This window comes from Papio anubis, chromosome 17 (genome assembly GCF_008728515.1).
Source record: "Papio anubis isolate 15944 chromosome 17, Panubis1.0, whole genome shotgun sequence".
In the NCBI taxonomy this organism is placed as follows: domain Eukaryota; kingdom Metazoa; phylum Chordata; class Mammalia; order Primates; family Cercopithecidae; genus Papio; species Papio anubis.
In genome coordinates, this window is record NC_044992.1 from 12,450,717 (window position 1) to 12,477,385 (window position 26,669).

The 26,669-nt window shown below is 43.2% G+C and overlaps 1 protein-coding gene across 5 annotated transcripts in view; it reads left to right on the plus strand.

The window, feature by feature from the left end:
• Nucleotides 1-26,669, plus strand: part of ARHGAP44 (Rho GTPase activating protein 44) — a 202,171-nt gene that overhangs the window by 142,234 nt on the left and 33,268 nt on the right. For all 5 annotated transcript variants that reach the window (XM_009189704.4, XM_003912366.5, XM_009189705.4 and 2 more), the window contains 8 exons: nucleotides 10,258-10,326; nucleotides 12,822-12,903; nucleotides 13,298-13,425; nucleotides 18,552-18,663; nucleotides 19,062-19,143; nucleotides 21,913-21,993; nucleotides 25,295-25,408; nucleotides 26,084-26,175. In XM_009189704.4, the coding sequence (XP_009187968.1) occupies nucleotides 10,258-10,326; nucleotides 12,822-12,903; nucleotides 13,298-13,425; nucleotides 18,552-18,663; nucleotides 19,062-19,143; nucleotides 21,913-21,993; nucleotides 25,295-25,408; nucleotides 26,084-26,175 (760 nt within the window). The remainder of the gene's footprint in view (nucleotides 1-10,257; nucleotides 10,327-12,821; nucleotides 12,904-13,297; nucleotides 13,426-18,551; nucleotides 18,664-19,061; nucleotides 19,144-21,912; nucleotides 21,994-25,294; nucleotides 25,409-26,083; nucleotides 26,176-26,669) is intronic.

A 26,669-nucleotide genomic window follows, 5' to 3' on the forward strand; every position in this document is an offset into this window, starting at 1 on the left:
GTAATGATGTCCTTTGTTATACTCATTCAGATGTTTCCCATCTCCTTTTCTTGCAAATATTTTATAGGACTTAATTAGCAATAGACTGTTCATGATACTCTGCGTATATGTACATCTCTTTACCTGCCTATATGTCAGCTTGGGTTTCTAAGGAAACCAAAACTCTATTTAGACCCAAGGAACAAAAACATCACATTTCTGTAACTATTCTGGGAACCTGTCTTAATCACATCCAGTTTTGAAGGAGAATAACCCGTTTGCCTGTGGACATCTCTGTTCTTCATGGCTCTGTCTAGTCTTAGCTTGTCCTTTGGCTTTTCCTCTCACAGCCACCCTGTGCAAGTGGCTTTGACCTTGCATTCAGGTGACATTCAGAATCAGAGAGAATTTCTCTCTAGAATTAGAAACACGGAAAGATTTTTAAAGAATTCACTGTCTCCCAGCCAACAGTACTATGGAACCAAGCAAAGTAAGACTAGTACTTCACATGCAAGGTTTTTTGTGAGTGCAGCTGATTTGTTATTTGAACTCCTGCATAAATGCCAAATATCTGGCATGTGTGGGGTATTCCTGGAGCATAATTCTTCTCTCCTTCCAATTTCATTTTTTACTGTGTATTCTTTTTTTATTCTTTTCTCTTTTTTTTTTTTTGGAGGCAGAGTTTCATTCTTGTTGCCCATGCTGGAGGGCAATGGCACAGTCTCGGCTCACTGCAACTTCCACCTCCTGGGTTGAAGCAATTCTCCTGCCTTAGCCTCCCAAGTAGCTGGGATTACAGGTGTGCACCACCATGCTTGGCTAATTTTTTTTGTATTTTTAGTAGAGACAGGGTTTTACCATATTGGCCAGGCTGGTCATGAACTCCTGATCTCAGGTGATCCACCCGCCTCGGCCTCACAAAGTGCTGGGATTATAGGCATGGGCCATCGTGCCTGGCCTACTGTGCATTCTTTATCTACCATAGATCTGTGTTCCTCTGTTAAGAATTCTTTTTTCTTTTAATTTCTTTTTCAATAGACAAGAGAGGGTAGTGGTAAGCAGGGATGCTGGATGTGAATATCCAAATAGATCAGAATAAAAGTTCAGTAGCTTTATCCATTCCTGTCTTGCTTCTTGTATTTGCTATTGTGCCAAAAATATATGCATTTCCTCTTCAAAGATTAATAGTACACGTTCAGCATAATCAGTTAAAAAAATACAAAAATATAAAAAGAAAAATGCTAATATTCTCCCCCTTCCTGTCCAATAAACTTTCTGTTTCCAAACAGGATAGAAACCTCGCCGCCAATATTTGTTAAGACTTCGTTATGACAGTGCATTTTGTTAGGTGCCAAGCAGTCGTAACAGTTATAAGGATAAGGAAGCCAGTGCTAGATAACACCTGTGATATCATACTCCAAACTTTTCTTCATAATCATACGCAGTCATAGAAAGCATTTTCCTACTTATTTATATGTTTGTTTTTGTTTTGTGTTTGTTTTGTTTTGAGACAGAGTCTTATTCTGTTACCCAGGATGGAGTACAGTGGCACGATCTCGGCTCACTCCGCCTTCTGGGTTCAAGCAATTCTCATGCCTTACCCTCCCGAGTAGCTGGGACTACAGATGCACGCCACCACTCCTGGCTAATTTTTGTATTTTTAGTTGAGACAGCGTTTCGCTATGTTGGCCAGGCTGATCACAAACTCCTGACCTCAGGTGATCTGCCCACCTCAGCCTCCCAAAGTGCTAGGATTACAGACATGAGCCACCACACCTGGCCTATATGTTTGTTTTTAATAAAACGGTCATATTTTTTATATTAATCTGCCATTTACTTTTCTCAGTTAACACCACATCCTGAACATCTCTCTAGGTTAGTAGCTGTAGTTCTAACTTAGTCTTTTTTATAAATTGCGTGATATTCCACAGTAGGGATAGACACACACACACACACACACACACGATTTATTTAGCTATTTTCCTATTGATGGATGTTCAAACTGGTGTGTTTTTGTTTTATTTTTTAGCATTCCCAAAAATGATACAATAAATATATACTTGTATGTATATCCTTGTACCCTGGTAATTTTTTTTCTATAGCATAGATTCCAAGAAGTGACATTTTTGGGTCAGAGTCTATGCATACATTTTTAAATTTTCATAGCTATTGACAGTTTACTTCTGTGAAAAGGAAATTGCATTTTACATTTCCACCAGCAGTATATAAAACTGCACATTTTCCTTCATCTTCTAATGTATGTTGCTCCTATTTTCAGTTTTTGCCAATTTGGTGAGGGAAGAAAAACTACCTCTTCACTATTGTGTTCTTAATTTCCCTGAATATAAATGGCGATGGGTATCATGTATTTATTGGACATTCTTCATGTATTTATACACATTCTTAATTTGTTGAATTGCCTATTTGCATTGGCAATTGGCCCAGTATTTCTATTGTTTTTCTGAAATATCAATTTATAAAAATTCTCTATATATCAGCAGTTTTAAACTTTTTTCTGCCCGCTGTGCTGCAGATACCTTTTCTAGTCTGCCATTTGTCTTTTGACTTTATGTTGACATCTACCATTAAAAATTTAATAATGTGTTTCCTTTGCATGGGAAAAGATCCTGGGTAGCCCTTTAGGCATCTTCTATGCAAAAGTTAAGTGATTTTTCTTCTTTAATTTTATGTTAAAGTTTTAAATTCATTTTATACACCTATTTTATACACTTTAATACATCTGAAATTTATTTTTGTATATGATGTGAGGTTGGGGTTTCTTTTTTTTTTTTTTTTTTTCAGATGGATAGTCATTTATGCCAGCATCATTTGTTAAATAAGCTACCTCCCCCTGACGTGAAATTTCACTATCTAATTACTCAAATTTATTTCTGGACTCTATGTTTCATTAATCTGTTTGCCTGCTCCTGAGACAATAGTATGCAGTTTCTATTCTAATGATTTCATAGCAAATACAATCTTCAGTAAGGTAGCCCCCACTCCTTTTTTTGTAGTTATCTTGGCTAGTCTGTTACATCCATTTTAATATATGAACTTTGAAATGATCACATCCAGTTCATGAAACCCTACTTTGTGCTCAAGGGAGTCTCATTTGTGTGCTGAGCTGATCTCCTTGAGAGTGCTCAGTGCTGATTTTGTTAAAGTTCTCTTCTGATTATTCTTTTATTTTTACTTTGCTGATTGCCAACTGTTTTAAATATCTACCTTGGTCTTCCTACCTCCCCTTGCTGGGGTTCCTTGAATGGAATCTCTTCATGGTTTTGTATTTCCTCAGCAGGCAAGTGTTTAGGATCTCCTATATTGTGGCAAATCAGCCAAGTGCAAGTTTGTAGACTGAAAGTTAATGAAGTAGTAATCTGATTCCTCCTTTTTGAGGACCAAGCAGAGCTCCCCAGATCTTTGGGACCCAGAGAGATTTAGCCCACCACGAAAGCCAAGTCAAGGTGGGTTCCATAAGACAAAACCCACTGAGACCTCAGGCAGGCTTGCAGGTGCAGCACTGCCTGCCTGTATTCTTTCAGAAGCCCATCCAAATCCTGCCTTGCTCCCTATTTCAAGACGAGACAAGCCCAACTCTTCACAAGTGGTACCTGCTTTCTCTTTTCTTCCCAAGGCTTTCTATAAAAGACCCCTGAATCAATATATCCAAGGAAGTATAAGTAGCTGATAATTTTTCAGTAAGAGGAGAGAAAGTGAAGAAGGACCCGTGAGCAATGATGTAATAATAGAGGACAGTGACTACAAACCTAATCCACTTGGCGACAGCAGTGTCAGTTTTCTTTTGCTTTGTACAGGAGACTGGCTGCAGTCTTAGGATTTTCACTGTAAGGTGACACTTTCCATCATCACCTTTCCTGCTTTTATCTCCCCATATTTCCTCACATAAATTCTTATCCTTGCTTCACCCACATCTCTGTTTTTCTCATTTAGCCTTGTCGTCTCTCTCTTTTAGTTTGTATCTCTTCTTTTCTATTTTATTCTTCTTCGATGTATAATCTTTCCTTTTTGAAAATCAAACTTGAGTCTGGGAAAGACAACAACAGAAAGACAGATGTCTAGCTCATTTTTTCCTCCCTGTAATCTGAAGAGCACATATATTGTTAGACTAAAAGGCAACCTTGAGTCTGAACCTACAACTCCTTATTACAAAATTAGTGCCATGTCATGGGAAGTAAATGAGATCCTGGAAGAACCCATGACTACTCTCTAATTTGGAAGGCTGTGGAATGGTCGAAAAGCATTTATGTTACTTGGAATCCCTTCTGCCAAAAGCATCTAGCCCGGCAGACCTATGGGCAAGCATGGCCACACCCAGTGAGAAGCCAACTGGTGGCAGAGCTTCCACTGGTGTGGATTTTCCTGAAACACGGCTGGGACCTTCCTTGGCGTGTCAGGCAATAGTACCACAAGGAGTCTGGGCACAGCCAGATCATTTCCCTAACATGGAGGACAGAAGACATCATGTACAAAGATGTTCCCTGGTCTGTTTACTTCAACAAATTAAAATAATTTTTATTATGATCTCTGAAGTTGACCGCATGCATCCTCTATAGCAGCAGCCCCACAAGATCTGAGTCACTAAATTTATATCAGACAGAACTTAGGTCTGAGAAGATTCTATCAGAGTGGGTGGGAGGGGCAGGAAAGAGATGCTTACCATTTTAAGGTCAAAAAATAATCCTGAATAGATTATTTTTCTATGTTGACGATAATAATAAAGTATGCAAAAATAGAACACTTTTAAAAAGTATTTACATATGATAACAATAAATTTCAGACAGCATGTCTTGATGCCTCAAATATGACTGAAGAGCATATGGACTAGGCGCGGTGGCTCATGCCTGTAATCCCAGCACTTTGGGAAGCTGAGGCAGGTGGATCACCTGAGGTTAGGAGTTTGAGACCAGCCTGAGCAACGTGGTGAAACCCCATCTCTACTAAAAATACAAAAATTAGCTGGGTGTGGTGGCTCATACTTATAATCCCAGCTACTTGGGAGGCCAAAGAAGGAGAATCACTTGAATCTGGGAGGTGGAGGTTGCAGTGAGCTGAGATCACAACATTGCACTCCAGCTGGGGCAACAGAGTGAGACTCCATCTCAAAAAAAAAAAAAAAGAAGAAATCAAGGGAATATGGATTTTAGGCACCAATAGATAAAGGTGAGATAAAATTGTCAAGTAAAGTGGAAAGGGAACTGAATGAGATTAGGAAATATTTTTTTAAGTAGAAAAATAATGTAGGTATGGCATCGATTTTAGTCAACAACCGAATTGACACTGCAGAAAGGTAAGCCAATGATGTAGAGAAGAATTTGAGAATTTCTTCTAGAATGTTAAGGTGAGAGCCAAAAAGAATGAAAGAAAAGATGACAGATGTTGAAGATAATGGAAAACCAAGGTACAGATAATAGGAGATCCTGAAAAACAAGCAAAACAAATCAGAAGAGCATAGAAAAATAAAATTGACCTGCATCAGAGATCTCTGTCTCAAATCTGTGATTCTGAAAAACAGAGATTTTGCACTTTTTTTAACCTTTGAAATGATTTTTTACACAAACCTTCTTGAATCAGTAAACTTTATTTTTTAGAGCACTTCTAATTTTGCAGCCAAATTAAGTGGAATATAAAGAGACCTCCCATATATTTCATTGGCCCATAAACACACACAGCCTCCCCCAATGTCAACATCACACACACAGTGGTAGAGTCTGTTACAATTGATAAACCTATATTGGCGCATCATTGTCTTCCATAGTTCATAGTCTACTCAGGGGTTCACTCCTAGTGTTGTATATTCTGGGAGCTTTGACGAATGTATGCGACTGTATCCACCATTGTAGTATCCTAGAGAATAATTTCATTGTCCCCACATCCTCTGTGCTCCTCCTATTTATTCCTCCCTGCTGACCCTTGACAACCACTGGTCTTTTTATTGTTTACATGGTTTTGTCTTTTCCAGAAAGTCATATAGCTGGAATCCTACAGTATGTAGCCTTTTCAGACTGGCATCTTTCACGTAGTAATATGCATTTCAGTTTCCTTCAAGTCTTTTCATGGCTTAACAACTCATATTTCTTTTTAGCCCTGAATAATATTTCATTGTCTGGATATACCACAGTTTATCCATTCGCCTACTGAAGGACATTTTTGTGGCTGCCAAGTTTGGGCAATTATGAACGAAATGCTGTAAACGTCCACATGCAAGCTTTTGTGTGACATACGTTTTCCATTCATTTGGGCAAGTGCCAAAGAGCATAATTGCTGGATCATATGGTGAGAGTATGTTTAGTTTTGTAAGAAACTGTCCTACTGTCTTCCAAAGTGACTCTACTCTGCATTCCCACCAGCAATATATGAGAGGTTCTGTTGCTCCACATCTGTGTCTGCATTTAGTGTTGTCAGTGTTTTGGATTTTGGCCATTTCAATTAAGGTTCTGATCCTTGTTCAGTCTCTTTGTTTTTTGCCTTTTACTGTATCTGTAATTTTTTGTTGAAAGGTGGACATGATGTGTTATAAAATAAACAGTGGTACATAGTTCTTTGGAGATGTGGTAAGGTGTGGGAGAAGGGAAAGCATTCGTAGTGCTGTGATAGATCTCTTTCTTTGGTGAGCCTGTGCCTTAGGGCTGTGAATTTCACCAGTGCCTCTCATTTTGTTGTTGTTGTTGTTGTTTTAATTATTATTATTCCATTCTTAGGTGGGACAGAATGGTTAGAGTGGGTTGGAGTTGAGTATTTCCCTTCCTCCTGCTAGATTAGGCAATTTCAAAAGCCCCAAAGGCTTTGGTAAAATAATTTCTCTGTAGGGCAGACCTTGTTAAGGATGGAGTACTCTAGTATATTTCAAAATGACTACTTTTTTCCTCCCAGTGCTGAAAGCAGGAGAGGATTTTTCTCTGAAATTCCCTGTGAGAACCTGGTCCTAGAGCTCCTAGAGGTAAAAGTGGGTCCCCCTGGAGGATTTAACTTTCAGACTTGTCCATGCTGGGCCTCCATCAATTAGTCAATTACAGTATTGGTTTTCCTGCCCCAGTACTGATTTTGGCTGAGGTTTCTGCTGGTAGCTTTCTGTTTCAGTGAGTTGTAATTCTTGCGTTTGTCTGCCTGTGTCTCCAATTTTCAGGGCAGCAGTTTGCTCTATGAACTCACTTCTCTGCCAAATCTAAGAGTTGTTGAGTTTCAGTTTGTTCAGCTTTTTACCTGTTAGGACTGACTTCAAAGCCCCTTACGTGCTGGACCAGAAACTGGAAGTCAGCAATAAAAATCAAGGTGTGCTTTTCACCAAGAAAAATTATTTAAAAGACCAGTATTTATAAATACCTTGGAGGTTTTTTTAAACAACAGAATATTTAAAATTCTACCATTGGCCAGGTGCGGTGACTCATGCCTGTAATCCCAGCACTTTGGAAGGCCGAGGTGGGCGGATCACCTGAGATTCTAGAGTTCGAGACTAGCCTCACCAACATGGTGAAACCCTGTCTCTGCTAAAAATACAAAAATTAGCTGGGCATGGTGACACATGCCTGTAGTCACAGCTCAGGAGGCTGAGGCAGGAGAATCACTTGAACCTGGAAGGCGGAAGTTGCAAGTGAGCCAAGATTGCACCACTGCACTCCAGCCTGGGCGAAAGAAAAAAAAAAAAAATCTACCATAAAATCATGAGCTATTCTACCACAAACTCATGAATTGTAAAATATTGCTAACAAGATTTGACAAGAAGACAATCTTTGACAATATAATGACAAGAAGACATTATAAAATTGAGAGTTGTTTCTAGATTAGAAGAGTTAATATTATAAACACTTTGAATTTCCCAGAATTAATTTGATTAGTACTGTAGTAAGTAGATATAATTGTAGTAAGTTTTTCAAAGAATGAAAAAAGATTTCAAAAGTTAATGTGGAAGAATTACTAGAGCTTTGAATTACTAGCTCTTAAAATACATTATACAGTCATATGATTAAAACTTAGGAACTATTTCAGAAATTTATAGATCAGTGAGAAAAGACATTACAGCATGAAGAAAATCCAAATACAATGTGGTTTCATCTGATAAATAAGACATTTTCATACCATAGAGCAGTCTGCTCAATTCATGAACAGTTCTGGGACATTTGGTTAGCTATAAATTTAAAAAAAAAAAAAAAGCTGCCTGGTGGGATTATAGGTTAATTTGGTTACTTTTTAATTTTTCTGAGTGTGGATTAGTTGTAAAATTGGAAAACGTGATTTTTCAAAATGCATTAAATTCTGGTGATTAATGATGAAAGGGTTTTTTACCTTTATAAAGAAAATTTGCTAATGATTTAGACAAGTGAGAATTTGATTTATAGTTTTCTTACTTCTTACTTGAAGTGTGGTTTTTTTTTTTTTTTAGAATCTATATTGTTAACTTAATAGCACAGAAGTCCAATCATGCCTTTAAAAATCCTTTCTTCTTCCTGAGGGCACATATAGATTTTTATAGGGTCATCAGTTAGAGAAGGACAGATGCCAAATTGTTGAAGGTGTATTTGATGCAATGTTTAGTCCTTCAGGCCCTCCCTTCCTTTCCTGTGTCTACTGAGCCATTTGTATCACTTAACTCTGTTTTTCTCTGACTTGAAGTATTGTCCTCCAGCTGACTGGCTGGTGATGAGCAAAGCTGCTGCAGGGAAGACAGACAAGGTTGATTCCCAACTTGGCAGCCTACAAAGCATTTATTTAAGGGACCTCTGGTGAAATGGAGCTGAGGTGATCTTTGAGCCCATTTTATTATTCTTTGGGAAATTTACCATCCTTGAGCCTTAATTTTTTTTTCATCTGTTCATTCAGCAAATAGTTGTGGCACCCCTACTATGCTAAACACTTTGAGACGGTGGGTGACAGATAAGATCCTTGATCTCCTGCTACCTACAGATCTGAAATTGGAAATTCAATACTTAACCTAAGGGAGTTAGAAGAGAATTCCTTGTAACATTGTGCCTGGCATCTAGAAAGTTAATTTCCTTTATTCTTTCTTTATTCTGTGAAACTGGACCAAGCATAGCATTGTCTAATCTGTACTTCAAGCTCTCTAGAGAACACATTTCCTCTTTTAACTCTGTGACTCTGTTCTGTTGCCTTGTGTACAAGAACTCTTGAATGATGTTCTCAGCAATTGCCTGTCACAGATATTGAAAGGAAACAGATTGCTCCTGCACATCCCAGTGTTCTTAATGAGAAGAGGCTTAATTAGCAGCTAGAGAGACTGAGGGTTATGGGGTTGGTGCAGATTGCTTGGGGTTTCATGAAACAGGCTCTTCCTGATGCATATAGTTACCTGCTTTCATTGGTTCAGCATCTAGGTCAGCGCTCTTGTGCTGTTGCCATGTTTGCCCCAGCCTGAACACATAGATTCTTCTCTCCTCAACTAAGTGCCTCTTCTAGAAGGATCTCCATCCTAGAGTGGCTGCACAGGGAGGAACCTTAGAGATTGTATGACTTGAGCAAGCAAGTTCGGACAAGTGACATGCTCAAAAATACGGTTAATGACAGAGTCTACATTCCGCTCAAAATGTACTTCTATTATGCCATGCTATGAGTGATTCCATAGAACTGAAAACTGTTCTCCTTGGAGGACAAAACATTCCAGATTTCAATGCAGCTTTAGGTCACCTAATCTCATGGACAACTGAATCTAATACTGCACCATTAGATTTGTGTGCAGTATTGCAGGAGTCCAGATGTTGCCAAGTGTTGAGTCAACAATCCTTTTCCTGTGCACCTGTCTTATCCAAGCTTCCTCCAAGCTGGTGCATTTCCATCTCTTTCCCATATGCTTGTGATCAACCAATCAGTATTGAGTCAGTATTGAGAATGAAGGGAAGCAGACCAGTGGAAGGATCAAAGAGAAGAAATGGCATTATCAAAAGAGCAGTAGCACAATGTGTACTTGGAGCTTGCTTCAGAATTGGGGGCACAAGCTGTAAAGATGGATGAAACTAATTTGCACATCACTCCTCTACACCAGCTTTGACTTTCACTCTAGCTGTGGTCCAAATGTCAAAATCTCTGGGGAAATGACTGACCTAGGTGTTCTTTTCAAGCTTACACATTTTTCAGAGCTGTGGTTGACAAGTATGGAAATGCTCATGGGAAACTTGTAACATATCAAGCATTATTAAAATTGCAATTAAGCAGTGTTTAAGACTCTTTCCCTATGATGTGTTGATGAATGCATTAGCCACTCTCCATTGGTTTATGTTTTACCTTGGTTGTATATTTTGCCTTGCACAGGACCAGCTCTCAGCCGACATGTACAGTTTTGTGGCCAAAGAAATTGACTATGCAAACTACTTTCAAACGGTAAGTGCCCAGAAAGGTGAGATTGCTTAAAGGCTGTTCGTAGGAGAAGGGAATGTGGGCATGGAATTAAGAGTCCCTTAGTTGAACACATCATAGAAAAAGGTGGGAACTTTGACCATTTTACTAGTGAATAAATCCTGCCATGCTCCTGATATGGATTTCTCCAAAAACCTTAGAATCAAACTCACTCCCATCCCTCAGGATTATTGCAACTCAGTCCAGTGATTCTCAACCAGGATTGATTTTGCTCTTTCCCCTGGTGGGCAGTTGGCAATATCTGGAGACATTTTTGATTATCACAGTTGTGGAGGGAGGTGCCACTGGCATTTAGAGGGCAGAGGCCAGAGATGCTTGTCAATATCCTACAATGCACAAGACAGCCCCGACACCAATAAATTATCCAGTCCAAAATGTCAGTAGGGCTGACATTAAGAAACTGTGGTCTGTACTAACAAGGGGCTTGAGATAGGAAGGCAATTCCTTCACCCAGCACATTTTCTTTTTTAATCTAGATTTTTATGAAAGACAGTGACTGATAGGTAAATGTTGATTGATGTGGCCTCTTTGCCTACCTCTCACCAATCAAAGTGATTTAGACAGTAAGAAACAGGATCTGAGTCATCTAAACTTGAATAAACTGGTGCAGATAATTAAGGCCCAGGTTGTTTACCAGGGTAAATGCAAAGCAAGTTAGAAAACTTTGAGAGAGAAAAAAGTTCAAATAAAAACGATCAGTTATGCTCACCTGCCTTTAAAGTTGGGAATAAAAGGCTAAGACCTAAAAGCTCTTGATATATAATCGGGGAAGGAAAGGAATGATAAGGAGGGAAGGTAAAGAGAGGAAAAACAAGAAATTCTGCAAAGTTTAAAATGCTTTGAAAAGTATGGTGGAACAACTGTGGGCTGTTAGCAATTTTCCAACATTTCATTACTGGTTCAGAATGCAGAGAAGCTGCTTCTACTGGAAAAGGAGTTGATATGCATTACTTCCAACTTGGAAAGTTTATTTAATTTTTTTTTTATTGTTATTTTTTGAGATGGAGTCTCGTTCTGCTGCCCAGGCTGGAGTGCAGTGGTGCAATCTCAGCTCACCACAACCTCCACCTCCCGGATTCAGGTTATTCTCCTGCCTCAGCCTCCTGAGTAACTGGGACTACAGGTGCATGCCACCATGCCTGGCTAATTTTTGTATTTTTAGTAGAGATGGGGTTTCACTATGTTGGCCAGGCTGGTCTGGAACTCCTGACCTCGTGATCTACCCGCCTCAGCCTCCCAAAGTGCTGGGATTATAGGCATGAGCCACCGTGCCTGGTGGAAAGTTTATTTTAAAGTAGTAGAAATTTTTCAGGTGTATTCCATTGGTTGTATTCATGAAGCTAATATTTAATTTTAGAAACTCTAAGACATTAGAGTTTTACATTAGTTTGACATTAGACGTTACAATTTAGACTTGGAATGTCATGACCTCATTGCCATTCCAAGCTTTACTAGAGAGCCTAATTGTCATTTGGGTACCATTTATTTCAATATTCTGATTTTTAAAAAAATTCATATTAGTTTTACTTTAATTTTACTTAAGGATATTAGTGTCCACCCTCCATAACAAACCCTCAAACAGATTAATTTCCTCTCTTTTCCTTATACATGCCCAGTTTTGGGGAAGGGACAGGAGGATTCAGTAATCAAATGAAGTAATTAGTGTTCATGAGTTTCATCTGCTCTTATCAACATGTTGGCCACTTTTAACTAATCATATAGTCAAAATAGAATACTTTGAAGGAATTTGTTCTTTGGACTGCATCATTTTCACCAAAGCAATCTCACCTCCAGGGTATTTGAAGAAGATTGCACATCAAGCCACAAGTTTTCTGATCAGTGATGTGTTAAACTAACTTTGCAGAAACAAAAGATGTGTACAAATTAATGATATTTAACTCGTACATATCTCATAAATCAATTATTTTTCATATTTATTTAAACAAATTTGTTTGTATTTTAAGAGATGGGGTCTTGCTATGTTGCCCAAGCTGGTCTTGAATTCCTGGGCTCAAGTATTCTCCAACCTCAGCCTCCTGAGTAGCTGGGATTACAGGCATGAGCCATCACATCTGGCTCAGCAAATGTATTTCTAAATGTGTTTTCCATTTATGTTTGCTACGGTTGCCCCTTTCTTTGTTGCCTTTTGCATTGAGGATGGGGTGCCACAGGAGGAAGGGTGGTGATGAAGGCAAGCTTTCTAGGCCACGTTCCAGCTCTGAAGAGCTCCCCCTATTCCTTTCTGGTTCTCCTGCTTCCCAAATTTCCACTTGTAGTGACTTTGTTGTTACGGAGGCTAAAGAGGAAGCACGCTCAATATTTTAGGTAGATTGGAGGAGGGAACGGGTGACTACCTCCTTCCCCATGTGGAAGCACCTTTCTGTAAAACGCTTTGCTTGCCATGGCAGCCTGGGTCCTTGCGCCTCGCTAAGGGTGATGCTTGCCTTGTGTCTTCTCAGCTAATCGAAGTGCAAGCTGAATACCACAGGAAGTCCTTGACACTATTGCAGGCTGTGTTGCCTCAGATCAAAGCACAACAGGGTAAGTGCAGGCCTTCCCTGGAGAAGGGAGGGCTGGAAAGCCTGCTTCCCAGATGAGATGAATTCCCTGTATGTCGTTGGCCCTTACACTCTGCCCAAAGGATCATCTATAGATGAGCCTTTAGGACTTACTTCCAAGCTGGTGCCTTGAGTCGGGGGTGTGTAGGAGTACCCGTAGAACATTAACCCCAGTGGCCCTGAACGCAATTGGCTGGCCATCCCCTGCCCCCTGGCCCCAGTCCTCCTGTTATCCCTAAAACCACAGAATGGAGGCTCAGTTGGGCCTCCTTCTCTTTGGAAATCTCAGGAGAATCTGGACGACAAAGGAAAGCGAGATTCCAGCATGAGTGACCTTGGCGAACAGCTGACTGACTCTTTCTCACTCCTCCCCTCAGAGGCCTGGGTGGAGAAGCCTTCCTTCGGGAAGCCGCTGGAGGAGCACCTCACCATCAGCGGCCGGGAGATCGCCTTCCCCATCGAGGCGTGTGTGACCATGCTGCTCGAGTGTGGGATGCAGGAGGAGGTAGGGATGAGCACGGCCACACGCCGCCCTGGGCAGGTCTCCTCTTGCACGAGACAGAGCCTACAGGATCCTCCCTCCTGTACCATCTCCACTCCAGCCCCCACAAATCTTGATGGGTTAAGACAGTGGCTCAGCCCCGTCTTCTACAGAACGCAAATCGATCCTACCTTTTACCGTGAGCCTTCATTTGTCAAGAAGAGAGGATTACGATGAGGAACAGATGGTCATATTCTAGCCATTCTTTCCTCTGGTTTAACATGTTTGGATAATTTGGGCATTCTGCTGCTATTTTTTTTTTTTTGAGACAGTCTTGCTCTGTTGCAAGGCCGGAGTGCAGTGGCATGATCTTGGTTCACTGTCACCTCTGCCTCCCCAGTTCAAGTGATTCTCCTGCCTCAGCCTCCCGAGTAGCTGGGACTACAGGTGTGTGCCACCACGCCCCGCTAATTTTTTTTTTTTTTTTAGTAGCGATGGGGTTTCACCATGTTGGCCAGGATGGTCTCGATCCCTTGACCTCGTGATCCACCCACCTCGGCCTCCCCAAAGTACTGGGATTACAGGCATGAGCCACTGCGCCCAGCTCTGTTGCTGCTATTACTACTACTTCTCCTTTCTCCTCCTCTTCTTCATCTTCCTTCTCCTCCTCTTCTGCCTCTTCCTCTTGCTTAATAAGTTACCTAGTTTTAGGTAATTTTAAACGTTAAGGCTCTTAAACTTTTTTTATCACAACTCTTTTATAGAGATCCTGAAAACATGATTGATAGATATATTAGAAAGTACTTTTTAAGAGCCACGTGTAAAAAATGTCTATGAGAAATTGTTTCTTTCTTTTTGAGACCGAGTCTTGCTCTGTCACCCAGGCTGGAGTGCAGTTACATGATCTCAGCTCACTGCAACTTCCACCTCCTGGGTTCAAGCGATTCTCTTGCCTCAGCCTCAGAGTAGCTGGGATTACAGGCGTGTGCCACCATGCCTGGCTAATTTTTGTATTTGTAGTAGAGACGAGGTTTCACCATGTTGGCCAGGCTGGTCTTGAACTCCTGACCTCAAGTGATCTGCCCACCTCGGCCTCCCAAAGTGCTGGGATTACAGGCATGAGCCACTGCACCTGGCCCAAGAAGTTCTTGATAAGCGTTGTTTTATTGCTGTGTAAATCATTTCCTGGGAGATACATCTCATCTTTGGTTTCTTCCATAGACTATTTGAATATCTTTCCTGCATCTTCCTTTGATCTGATTTGCCAATCAGTATTTATTTAGGGCATGCTGTACATGTTCTATTGAGCAGAGTATGAGATACTGAGATAGGAGACTATAAACTTATTGCGGGAGATGAGCATAGCATCCCTCAGTTAAGCCTCATTCACGCAAAACAGTCTGTAAGTCTCTAAGGGAGACTCAGACAAAGTAAGGGCTGTGGATGAGAAGGAAGCCAGTGAGCGTGCGGGTGTATGTTGCATGCTTCCTGTAGGCCAGCCTGTTCTAGATGCTGGATATTCGAAAAGGAATGGGAATAAACGTATGTTTTTAGCACATTTTATGTGCCAGGCATTTGCATGTTTGTTATCAATTTTTTTTAGCTTAGCTTAGCTTAGCTTACCTTATAAGACAGGGTCTTGCTCTGTCACCCAGGCTGGAGTGCAGTGGTGCGATCTTGGCTCACTGCAACCTCTGCCTTCTGGGTTCATGCGATTCTCCTGCTTCAGCCTCCCAAATAGCTGGGATTACAGGCTCCCAGAGCCTGTAATGGAGTTTCAGCATGCTGGCCAGGCTAGTCCGGAACTCCTGACCTCAGGTAATGCGTCTGCCTCGGCCTCTCAAAGTGCTGGGATTATAGGCGTGAGCCACTGCACCGTGCCTCAATTTAAAACCGAGAAGGTCTGTACCATCCCTGAGAGAGAGTTTTATGGAGAAAGATGAACTGGACCTTTTTTTTTTTCCTATCATTTTTTTAAAATTATGGAAAACCATGAACACATAAAGATAAAATAATGAACGTTACCACTCAGTTGATGGGCAATTTTGTTACATTTCTGCCTCCATTTGCTGACCCCAAACCCCTGCCTTGGATATTTTGAAGTACACCCCAGACATTATGCCATTTCATTTATAATACTTGCATCTGTATCTCTATACAATAGAGGATGTTTTAAAATACAGTTTTTGACTGAGCACAGTGGTTCACACCTGTAATCCCAGCACTTTGGGAGGCTGAGGCGGGAGGATCACTTGAGCCCAGGAATTGAAGACCAGCCTGGGCAACATAGTGAGACCCTATCTAAAAAAAAAATAAATAAAAAGAAATTAGTTTAAAAATAAAATAGGCCGGGCTTCGTGGCTCACACCTGTAATCCCAACACTTTGGGAGGCCAAGAAGGGCGGATCACCTAGGGTCAGGAATTCAAGACCAGCCTGGCCAACATCGTGAAACCCCGTCTCTACTAAAAATACAAAAATTAGCTGGTGGTGGCGCACGTGTCTGTAATCCCAGCTACTTGGGAGGCTGAGGCAAAAGAATGGCTTGAACCTGGGAAGCGGAGGTTGCAGTGAGCCGAGATCACGCCACGGCACTCCAGCCTGGAGAGTAGAACGAGACTCCATCTAAAAATATATGTATATACACATTATTATACCAAAAAAACCCAGTAATCTATTAGTATCATCAAATATCTAATCAACATAAACTGGTTCTTGAAGAGCAGTACCTTTGACGTCTCCCAGCTCCCGTCTCTGCCCTTTCTGGGCTGTTCCATTTCTCAACAGACCTCGCTGTCTCACTTGAATTTTTCCCTGTTTTGTGTCAGCAGTTTTAGTAACAAAGAGGTTCAAGTTTCCCCTAGCCTAAAAAAATATATCTCTTTTCAGCCCAGCCACAGCCTCCTATTTCTTCCCAATCTCTCTGGTTTTGTTTTTTATGCTACCCAATTTCTTAAAATAGCTCTCAACATTTGCAGCGCCTGCATCCTTGCCACCACCTACAGATCTTCCTCTGGTGTTGCTTCGCCCCGTCCCTCGGCTAAAACTGTCTTCCGGGATCCCCAGGGACCCCCAGGTTGCCAAATCTGATGACTTACTGCCAGCCTCTTGGGCCACACCACTGCCTGGTGTTACTAATGTAACCCTCCACAGAACTTCTAGCTCCCTCGGCTCCCTGGTCCCCTCTGGCCTCTGACCACGGGGCCTCAGGTTCCTCTGTTCAGCCATGGTCCCCTCTGGCCTCTGACCACAGGGCCTCAGGGTCCTCTGTTCAGCACCAAGGTCCCCTCCCTGCCCCGCTAGAGCTGCTCCTCAGCCTCAGTGAGGATTCCCCCTGTGAAAGGGCTTCACTCGTGCTCAGTGCCATCCTTCAACATTTCCATGCACACTTTCCTCTAACGCCCCTGAAACAGGACTCCTTAGCTAATATAACAGTCCCCTCCTCCTCCTAGTTTTTATGCTTCTCTCAGTTACGCAATCAAAAATCTAAAGGCTTGTCTGTGACAGCTGTTTCCTTCTCTTTGGCATTGTCCATCACCAAATCCTGTTGGCTCTTCTTGCATGGCAAGGGCATGGTTTTATGAAGATCTGAGTGACTCCTTTCATGTATTCTGCAGCTTGCTGTCTTTGTCGTAGCAGCCTTACTGATACACTCGTCCAAACGTTCATGTAGCTTCCTCACATATATGCCCAAAGAGCTTTGCACATCTGTTTATCTGATGTACCCTATACTGAGAAGGGAGTTAGTGGTCCTAGCAAGGCATAAGCTTAATATTCCAGAGTGGAAACACTTTTTCTAAAGGAAATTGGACGTCTCTATGGCCATAAAAGAGTAAAGGAGCAAGGACTATTCTACCTGCTTGTTTATCAGCCTGTGGGTTGCATCACCGAGTGCAAGGAACTAAGGTGGAACAGAAACCGATAGGTCTTTTTTTCTTTTTTTTGAGACAGAGTCTTGCTCTGTGCAGTGGAGTGATCTCGGCTCACTGCAAGCTCCGCCTCCCGGGTTCACGCCATTCTCCTGCCTCAGCCTCCTGAGTAGCTGGGACTACAGGCGCCCGCCACCACACCCCCCTATTTTTTTTTGTATTTTTAGTAGAGATGGGGTTTCACTGCATTATCCAGATGGTCTCGATCTCCTGACCTCGTGATCTGCCCGCCTCAGCCTCCCAAAGTGCTGGGATTACAGGTGTGAGCCACCGCGCCCGGCCAACTGATAAGTCTTTAACCCATGTGTCACTTACCTGTGACGTGGTTTCTTTCCAACTCTGATCTGCATTCATTTTCTCCTCCACACAGTCCTCTCCTCTTCTCTTTTGCATCATAACTCTCTTTCACTCTCTAAGGTGCAATGGTTCACTTGGAAGACATGGCAGTGATTTGAAAATAACTTTTGAAGGCATAGACTTTATTTGATTCTAAAAGTATAGGCCAGGCACTGTGGCTCACGCCTGTAATTCCAGCACTTTGGGAGGCTGAGGCAGGTGGATCACTTGAGATCAGGAGTTCAAGACCAGCCTGGCCAACATGACGAAACCCCATCTCTACTAAAAATACAAAAAAAGTAGCTGAGCATGGTGGTGGGCGCCTGTAATCCCAGCTACTTGGGAGACAGAGCATGAGAATTGCTTGAACCCGGGAGGCGGAGGTTGCACCGAGTCAAGATCATGCTACTGCACTCCAGCCTGGGCAACAGAGCCAGACTCTGTCTCAAAAACAAACAAAAACAAAACAAAAAGTATAGCCCTGGTGCCTCCCAACACACCCACACACCCACCCTGTAGACCGTCTCACATTCAACTTACCAGACTGACCAGGTCTTAGTCAAATTATTCTCCAAGATTTATCTTACACATACAAGAACAAGATGTCTAAGTGCCCAAGGTTCATTTATCCTCTAAATAGCTACTGAGCCAGTGTGATGAGCCACCCCTGCACGAGGCTGTGGGGACACAACAAGTTCCTGCTCTGAAGCTGCTTATGTGCAAAGAGGGAGACATTGAGAAAGCAGGCAACTAGGGGATTGGGAAATGGTGCTGGGCAAATGCACCTGAGAGGTTTTGGAGAAAAGAAGTGGGCAGTCGTGGGGTCTGCGCGCTTTGCTGTTGTACCTTGGAGTTGCTGTGTGCTGACCCTCTGTCCTGTTGGTAGGGACTCTTCCGAGTAGCCCCCTCTGCCTCCAAGCTGAAGAAGCTGAAAGCGGCCCTGGACTGCTGCGTGGTGGACGTGCAGGAGTACTCGGCAGACCCTCACGCAATTGCAGGTGGGCACCTCTTGGGCGCTCCTGTGTGCCATGGAGGCTCGCAGGGAAGGGGTGAGTGGGGAGGCTGTGTGGCTACAAGTCCAGGACACTCGAGCCAGTGGCTGCCCAGCGCACTTCAGATGTGTCCACTCAGTGCCCAGTTTCAGGGCTGGGTACTGTGGCCCCTTGAAGGAAGGCCTCCCCGCATGCCAAGGGAAGACGAGGTAATTGCAGGAAGTAAGGGGGGCCAGGTCCCCTGTCAGAGCCTCATATGCATTTCCATAGGAAGCTAACATTTGCTGTTGACATGGTGGTCAGGAGGCCCATCCCCAGATGAAACCCACGTGGGCAGTGCTGGCTGATGGGTCTTGTCTCTGCCATGTCATAACCGTTCAGACCAATATTTTATTCATGCCTAGGAGCTTTGAAATCTTACCTCCGAGAGTTGCCAGAACCTCTTATGACCTTTGAACTCTATGACGAGTGGATCCAGGCTTCCAAGTGAGTACCCCTTGTTTTGGAATGTCCTGTGAGTTCCAGTTTATTTGGAAGTATGTGCTGAAATTATAGAAGCATGTAACCGATGATCTTGCAACCCCGTTTCTTGATCTCGCCATGAAGGAGTGCTTACGCATTTGCCCAAGGTGGCAGGTCCAGGGACACTGATGGTAGCATTATCTGAGATAGCTGAAGCCTAGAAGTCACTAAAGATTCATTGGAGAAGGGGGTTGGGAAGTGGCTAAGTGAACTGTGGAGTGTCTGTACCATGGCACACTCTGGAGCAATTAAAAATAGGTAGAGTTGTTCATGGTAACATAAACAGATAGGAAAGCAAGTTAACAAGGACTCCTGTGACATTGTATTGTTATAAAAAGGAAAATAAACACCCAGCACACTTAAAACAATAGAATTTTGAAAGGACCTATATTTGTGTGTAAGTGTATGAAAGAAAGTTCTGGAAGGGCTCACATAGGCTGACAGCAGTGATTCCTTCTGGCCAGAAAAATAGGACAAGTGAGTGAGCACAGGGTCTTTACCCTCATCTATAATAACTGAATGTATTTTAACAATAAGTAATAGTGAACTTAAAGGGAGGTCACGTGTCATGACACATGGGCAGTGGCCTCTCTCTGCCCTCCTGAAGATGCGCCCAAGGGAGAGGCCGCAGCCCAGAGCCAGGCGCAGGGCTGTAGCGATGTGTCGGGAAGAGTACAGTGCATGGAACAGGTAAAGCCTGCTAGCCCTGATACATGCTCTGGCTCCTATGCGTGGTTTTTGAGTCCTGGCTTATTTCCTCAGTTATGCATGCATCAGGATGGCATTGTATGTTGTTTTGGGCGTAGGTAAGAGCTGTCTTAAGTAGATAGTATTGTTTGGAGGAATGTACTTTTACTGAGCGAACGGACCGGTGTAGCGAGCAAACGCACAACACCAGCGTGGGAGAATTGCTACCAGCGCAAAGATGGTGGAGATGAGGGTAGAGAGAGTCCAGGTGGGAGATGAAAGAGGGAGAAGAATGTTTTCTGAGAGCAGGACTAGAGCAAATAGCCACCTAAGGTGGGGGCCTGTGAAAGGAAATGATTTCTAGAGATTTCTAGTCATGGGATTTAGTTGTTGGTGTGTTTCTCAACAACACCATGAGAAACAGGTGTTGTTTATCATCCCCCGCCAGAAACAACAGTGGAATATGTGTCTGATGCTGCTCCTTCTACTTTTTGAAGAACTGGGCCTGGAAGAGACCCACCTGACCTGGAAGGGAAGCCAGGCTCCAATGTGTAGGGCCAGAAAAAGCCAACTCCAATCAAGTTGCCTAATTCTATTTCATTTCCAAAGTAGAATGGAGATCATGCACTTTAAAAGGCTGGCTGAATATATGGTTCTCTTTTATCTCATTATGGAAAGGGAGTGCTGCGTTTCATCATATTAATAATCACAAGTGTTACCATTTATTGAGTGCTTATTAGAGACTTGACGTTGTTTTAAGCTCATTATATGTTTTTAACTCATGTAATTTTGACAAGAACTCTGTGAAGTGGGGTGTGCTGTTTCTCCTGTTTTACATTTGAGGAATTTGAGGTATCGAACAGGTATGTAACTACAGGTTACCTGCTGGCCAATAAGTGGTAGAATGGGAACTTGAATCCAAGGAGTCGGTTTCAGGGCCTTGACACTTAACCGCAGCACTTTTTGCCTCTCTAGGACAAGAATGTGGTCCTAGGGATGAAGCCAAATGAGAACATATCCTTTGATGGAAACTGTCACTCTTATTATTTATTGGATATATTCGTGATCTTGATGATATACAGTTAGATAAAGGCAGGATAGCTCAGTGCTTCAGGACCTGTCCAGAGATACTTCTGTTCCCACTTCTTTTGCAAATGTGGGTCTCCATTAAGAAATAGGAATGATCCAGATGACTCAAAGAGGTCAGTGTCTTTGAACCAGGGAAAAACAAGAACCTGTTTCTGCCGCTGGATGACATGCATGCAGTACCTAAGATCACATCCTCTCAACCAAGTAATTTTGCCTAGAACAGTGATTTCCAACCCTCTGCGTGCATCATTGTGTCCTGGGAAGCTTTTTAAAGATACTAATGCCTGAACCTTTTTTTCAGAGATTTCGATTGAATTGGTCTGGGTTCTGTGATTCAAAGCTCCCAGGGCTATTGGGTTGATAACTATGAACCTGTGATGAAGCTGAGTTTCATCAGAGGCCAACACTCACCTTAACAAGACATTGCACTTCAGGCCAGCTCAGCAGGACACAGACAGATCTGCCATAGGATGGGACATCCGGGAGTCCCAGGAGGAGCCAGGGAAGCAAGGGCTGAAGTTAGGGATTACCAGGACAATGCAAGACAGCCTGAAACTCAAAAAGGACACATCATTGCAAGCCACTTACGTGATCTGTTTCCATGCTGGAGTCATGAAGAATATAGGCTCAGAATAGCCCATGAGCCAAGCTCCCTGACTGGCGTCTGTGTCCTCCTGCGACCCCATAGCCCTGTCACACCAGAGCAGGACTGTGGCTCTGGCACATAATCACTTGGGGCCTCTGATGTGTGCAGAGGAAGCATTGTTAAAATAGCACAGGACAAGACAGAAGGAGAACATAGAGGGGTAAATAATAACCAAATTTTTTAATGCTAGCTTGTTGATATGGTCAGTTACAATGGTTGGTATCAAATAGTATAATGATTGGTTAATATGATTTCCAATGAGACTTTATTGATTCGTGCTCAACCAATGACTTTTCCTATCAATTTCTCAGTATCCAGGAGCAAGACAAGAAGCTTCAGGCTCTGTGGAATGCTTGTGAAAAGTTGCCTAAGGCCAATCACAACAACATCCGGTAAGTGGATACTTACCAAGTGTAGACACATGGCTTGGGCTTATGTGAGCCTTAGATACACAACTCCCCAGCTAAAAGTCATGGTAACTACCACACATAGCATTTTATGATGTCCAAGGCATTATTAACACACATGGTCTCTCTTTTGTTTTTTGTTTGTTTGTTTGTTTTGTTTTCCCCCCCTTTTTTTTTTTTTGAGACGGAGTCTTACTCTGTTGGCCAGGCTGGAGTGCAGTGGCACAATCTCGGCTCACCGCAAACCCCGTCTCCCAGGTTCATGCCATTCTCCTGCCTCAGCCTCCCGAGTAGCTGGGACTCTAGGCTCCCGCCACCACGCATGGACTCTTTTAAACCCCAAACCACCCTGTGAGGGAAGGCAGGGATAATTATTGCCATTTTTTAGATAAGGAAATAGACTCAAAGAAGTGAACCATTGGCTAATTCAGTGAAAGGAGCAAAGGTGAATGCAAGCTATCTTAAGATATTGGGGATTTATGGTAAAGACAGGTAGGTGTTGGTGGACAGCTGGGAGAAGCTGACCTATGTGGGAGCTGGGGGAGGCAGAAGTGTCCTTAAGCAAGTCCACAGAAAGGAGGGGTGAGGGAGCGTGTTCTCCAGTGCTCCACCATTTCCGAGCCCCAGCTGTGTTCCACGTCTGCCTCTCGCTTTTCTTGCTACCACCCGAGCTTCCACTTCCGGCACTCTGCAGATCCTTCTCCATGCCTTGCCTCCTGCTGCTTCACACTCTGCTTCTTTACCGCTTTGTCTTGCCAGCGCCCATCCCGGCCCTGCCGCCTTTCCTCCCAGCTTCTTAGGAGGCAGATTTTCAGCATCAGCACCTACTGCCATCTGCCTGGTTATTTCTGTTTTCCTGTCAAAAATCCCCAGAACGATGGGATGGCAGTTCCTCAAACAATGAAACACAGAATTACTGTAGGATCCAGCAGTTCCACTTCTGGGTATGTACCCAAAAGAATGGAAAGCAGGGACTTAATATTTGCACACTCGTATTCGTAGCAGCAGTATTCGTAGTAGGTAAAAGGCGGAAAACCAAATGTCCATCTACAGATAAGTGGATCAACAAAATGTGGCATGTTCATGTAATGGATGCCATTCTGATTCTTGTCATCACATAGATGAACCTTGAGGGCATTATGCTACATGAAAAAAGCCAAACACAAAAGGAAAATGCAATATATGATTCCACTTATATGAAGTACCTGGAGTGGTCAAACTCAGAGAGAAACAAAATGGGATGGTGGTTGCCAGGGCTAGGGGATGGTTGCCAGGGGCTAAGGGACAGGAGATTATTGGTTTTTGTTTTGTTTTGTCTTTCTTGAGTCAGAGTCTCACTCTGTCTCCCAGGCTGGAGTCCAGTGGTGGAATCTCGGCTCACGGCAACCCCCACCACCCGGGGTTCGAGTGATTCTCGTGCCTCAGTCTCCTGAGTAGCTGGGACTATGGATGTGCACCACCATGCCTGACTAATTTTTGTATTTTTTTTAGTAGAGACAGGGTTTCACCATGTTGGCCAGGCTGGTCTCAAACTCCGGGCCTCAGGAGATCTGTCCACCTCAGCCTCCTAAAGTCCTGAGATTACAGGCATGAGCCACCGCGCCTGGCCGAGATTATTGTTTAATGGGGACAAAGTTTAGCTAGGGAAGATGAAAACATTCAGGAGATGGATGGTGGTGATAGTTTCATAACGCTGTGAATGTACTTAATGCCACCGAATTGTACCTCTAAAAATGGCTAAAGTAGTGAATTGTATGTATATTACAAATCAAGTCCCGAAAGTGGGAATCGGATGGGTTCAACTCTTGGCACGTTGCTGACCATAGCCCTAGGCCACTGGTCAGTCCATGGGTTGGCCTAAGCTCTCAGCTTAAGTCCCACATCTTGGTCCAGACCTGTGTGGCCTCTTGGAGGGTGAGGGATGGCCAGGAGAGGCCGTGGGTGGAGTTTTCACAGTGACAGCTAAGTGATTACATGGTAGGACATGAGTCTGCTGGACTTTCTACCGGGCTGATGAAGGTGAGCAGAAAATCCCGAATGAGTCGCTTCGCTATGATCCAAGCAAAATGGGCTTAGGACCACAGCCTATTGTAACTGAGAGGCCAGAGAAAGCATGTCCTCTGGGGGTCCTGGGGCCTCTCGTCGGGGCCTGGCAGATTTTGAGTGTGGTTTGCCAAAGCTGTTTTTTTTTGAATTTGCACATAGCTTCTTCATTGTATTTGTTTTATTTTTATATAGCTTCTTTGTTGGCTGTTTTGATAAAATAACTTTATTAAGCTATCATTTTCATACTATCGAACCTTTTTAACATGTGCAATGTAGTAGTTTTTAGTGTGTTCATATAGTTTTGCAACTATTAATTGGTGTCTCATTTTAAAAAAGAGATCCCCTTACCCCAAAAAGAAATCCCCTTCCCATTAGCAGTCACTCCTTATTTTCCCCAACCATGCCCCTAAGCAACCACTAATGTACTTTCTGGCTCTATAGATCTGCGTATTCTAGGCATTTCATATAAATGGAATACTATAATATGTGGCCTTTTGTGTCTGGCTTCTTTCACTTAGCATACTGTTTTCAGGTGTATCCATGTTGCAGGATGTGCCAATACTTCATTCCTTTTTATGGCTGAATAATATTTCATTGTATGGACATACCACATTTAATGTATCGAATCATCCCTTTATGGACATTTGGATCATTTCCACCTTTTGGCTATTATTAATAATTATGATTCCGTGAACATTCATGTCCAAATTTGTGTGTGGACAGCTTTCTTTTGGGTAATATCCCTAGGAGAGAATTGCTGGATCATATACTAAGTCTGCATTGGACTTTTTCTTTATTAGATCTTTCCAGAGCACCCAACTGAGGGTAACTCCAGGAAACACCACCCCTAGCACGTAGATGTTCCTGCCAAAGGTACTTAGACATACTGTTGATCACTTCTGCACACAGGGAAGATGGCAAGATGTAATGGGGTTTGTAAAAAGCGAGGCACTTCAGGTCATTATATACTGAGTCAGAGAGAAAGATGGAGACTTTCTGGCCAGTGTTAGTTGAAGCACATGTTGACACCTGACCCAGTGAGATCTGAGCCTGTCTGTTTTTGGAAAGAGGATGCAGAATTTCCATTTCCTGACACGTGAGCCATGTTCATTACATTGCAGGTGCATGAGTCTCCTAGTCAGTGAGATATGTGACATGAGAGAAGCTTCCATCCAGTCCCCAGGGGCACATGGCTGGTGTTGAGCCTTGGTTAAACCTGGCCCTTCTAATTTTCTTTTAGATACTTGATCAAATTTTTATCCAAGCTGTCAGAATATCAAGATGTAAACAAGATGACTCCCAGTAACATGGCAATTGTTTTAGGACCTAACCTCCTATGGCCACAAGCAGAAGGGTGAGTACAGGGTGGAGAAGCGATGTGGGTGATCGAGTGGGACTGCAGGGCCTGGGCAGGGTGGACAGGACAGCTGGGGCCCCAGCTGAGCGCCAGCCTCGTGTGTTTTCCAAAGCCTGTTTCTGTGTTGGCCTGCTCCTCTTTTAGGCTGAGGAAGAGGCACAGAATTCTGCAGATCTTTCTTTTTGTTGATAGTCCAAGAGCTCCAAGTCTGGAGTCAGGGTCTTCCCTGAGCTAATTAAGTCAGCATTGGGATGAGGGGGAAGGAGGGCGTAGGACACGGTGACACAGGCCACGCAAGCTCTTACACTGTGTCATAAGAGGACATATCCCAGCCTCAGGATTTGGAGGGATAGAGAGCTGTCTCCAGAGACAGGAGAGTTGGAAAGAGGGTGAGAATCACAGGGATGGCAGGGAGGAGAATCACACCTCACGTTGAAAGTGGCTGTGTAGGTTTTGTTCGTGTGCCCTGGGGTTATCCCCATTCTGCAGATGGAAAAAGAGAAGTTCAGAAAGGTGAAGTGTCCCTCCCAAGAGAAAGTCTGCTCTCAAACCTCCGCCTGCAGGGTTCCAGTCCAGGGCCCCTTCCTGGGCTCTGCAGCCAGAGGACCTTGGGCCTCAAATCCTGCCTCAGCTGCTAACTCCACCCTCTCTGCCTCTGCTCTCTGTTTACAGGAACATTACAGAGATGATGACCACAGTGTCGCTGCAAATTGTTGGGATCATCGAACCTATCATCCAGCATGCGGACTGGTTCTTCCCTGGGGGTAGGTGACAGCACCTAGGTATAGGGGCAAGAGGCAGACAACAGGAATATCACTGCAGGTTCTGAGCCTTTGAAGCCAAGTACCACTGCCCACAGACTTTTTTTTTTTTTTTTGATTCCCCTATAAACACACACACACACACACACACACGCACACACACAAAGGCACACACATATCAGGGTACAGTCATGGCAGCTTCCTATTCTGTGATCTCTATTTTTTTTTGAGACAGAGTTCTGCTCTTGTCCCCCAGGCTGGAGTGCAATGGTGCGATCTCAGCTCATCGCAACCTCTACCTCCCAGGTTCAAGCAGTTCTCCTGCCTCACTCCTCCTGAGCAGCTGGGATTACAGGCATGCGCCACCACGCCCGACTAATTTTTTTTTTGTTTTGGTTTGTTTTTTGTTGTTATTGTTGTTGTTGTTGTTTTGAGACGGACCCTTGCTCTGTCACCCAGGCTGGAGTGCAGTGGCACGATCTTGGCTCACTGCACGC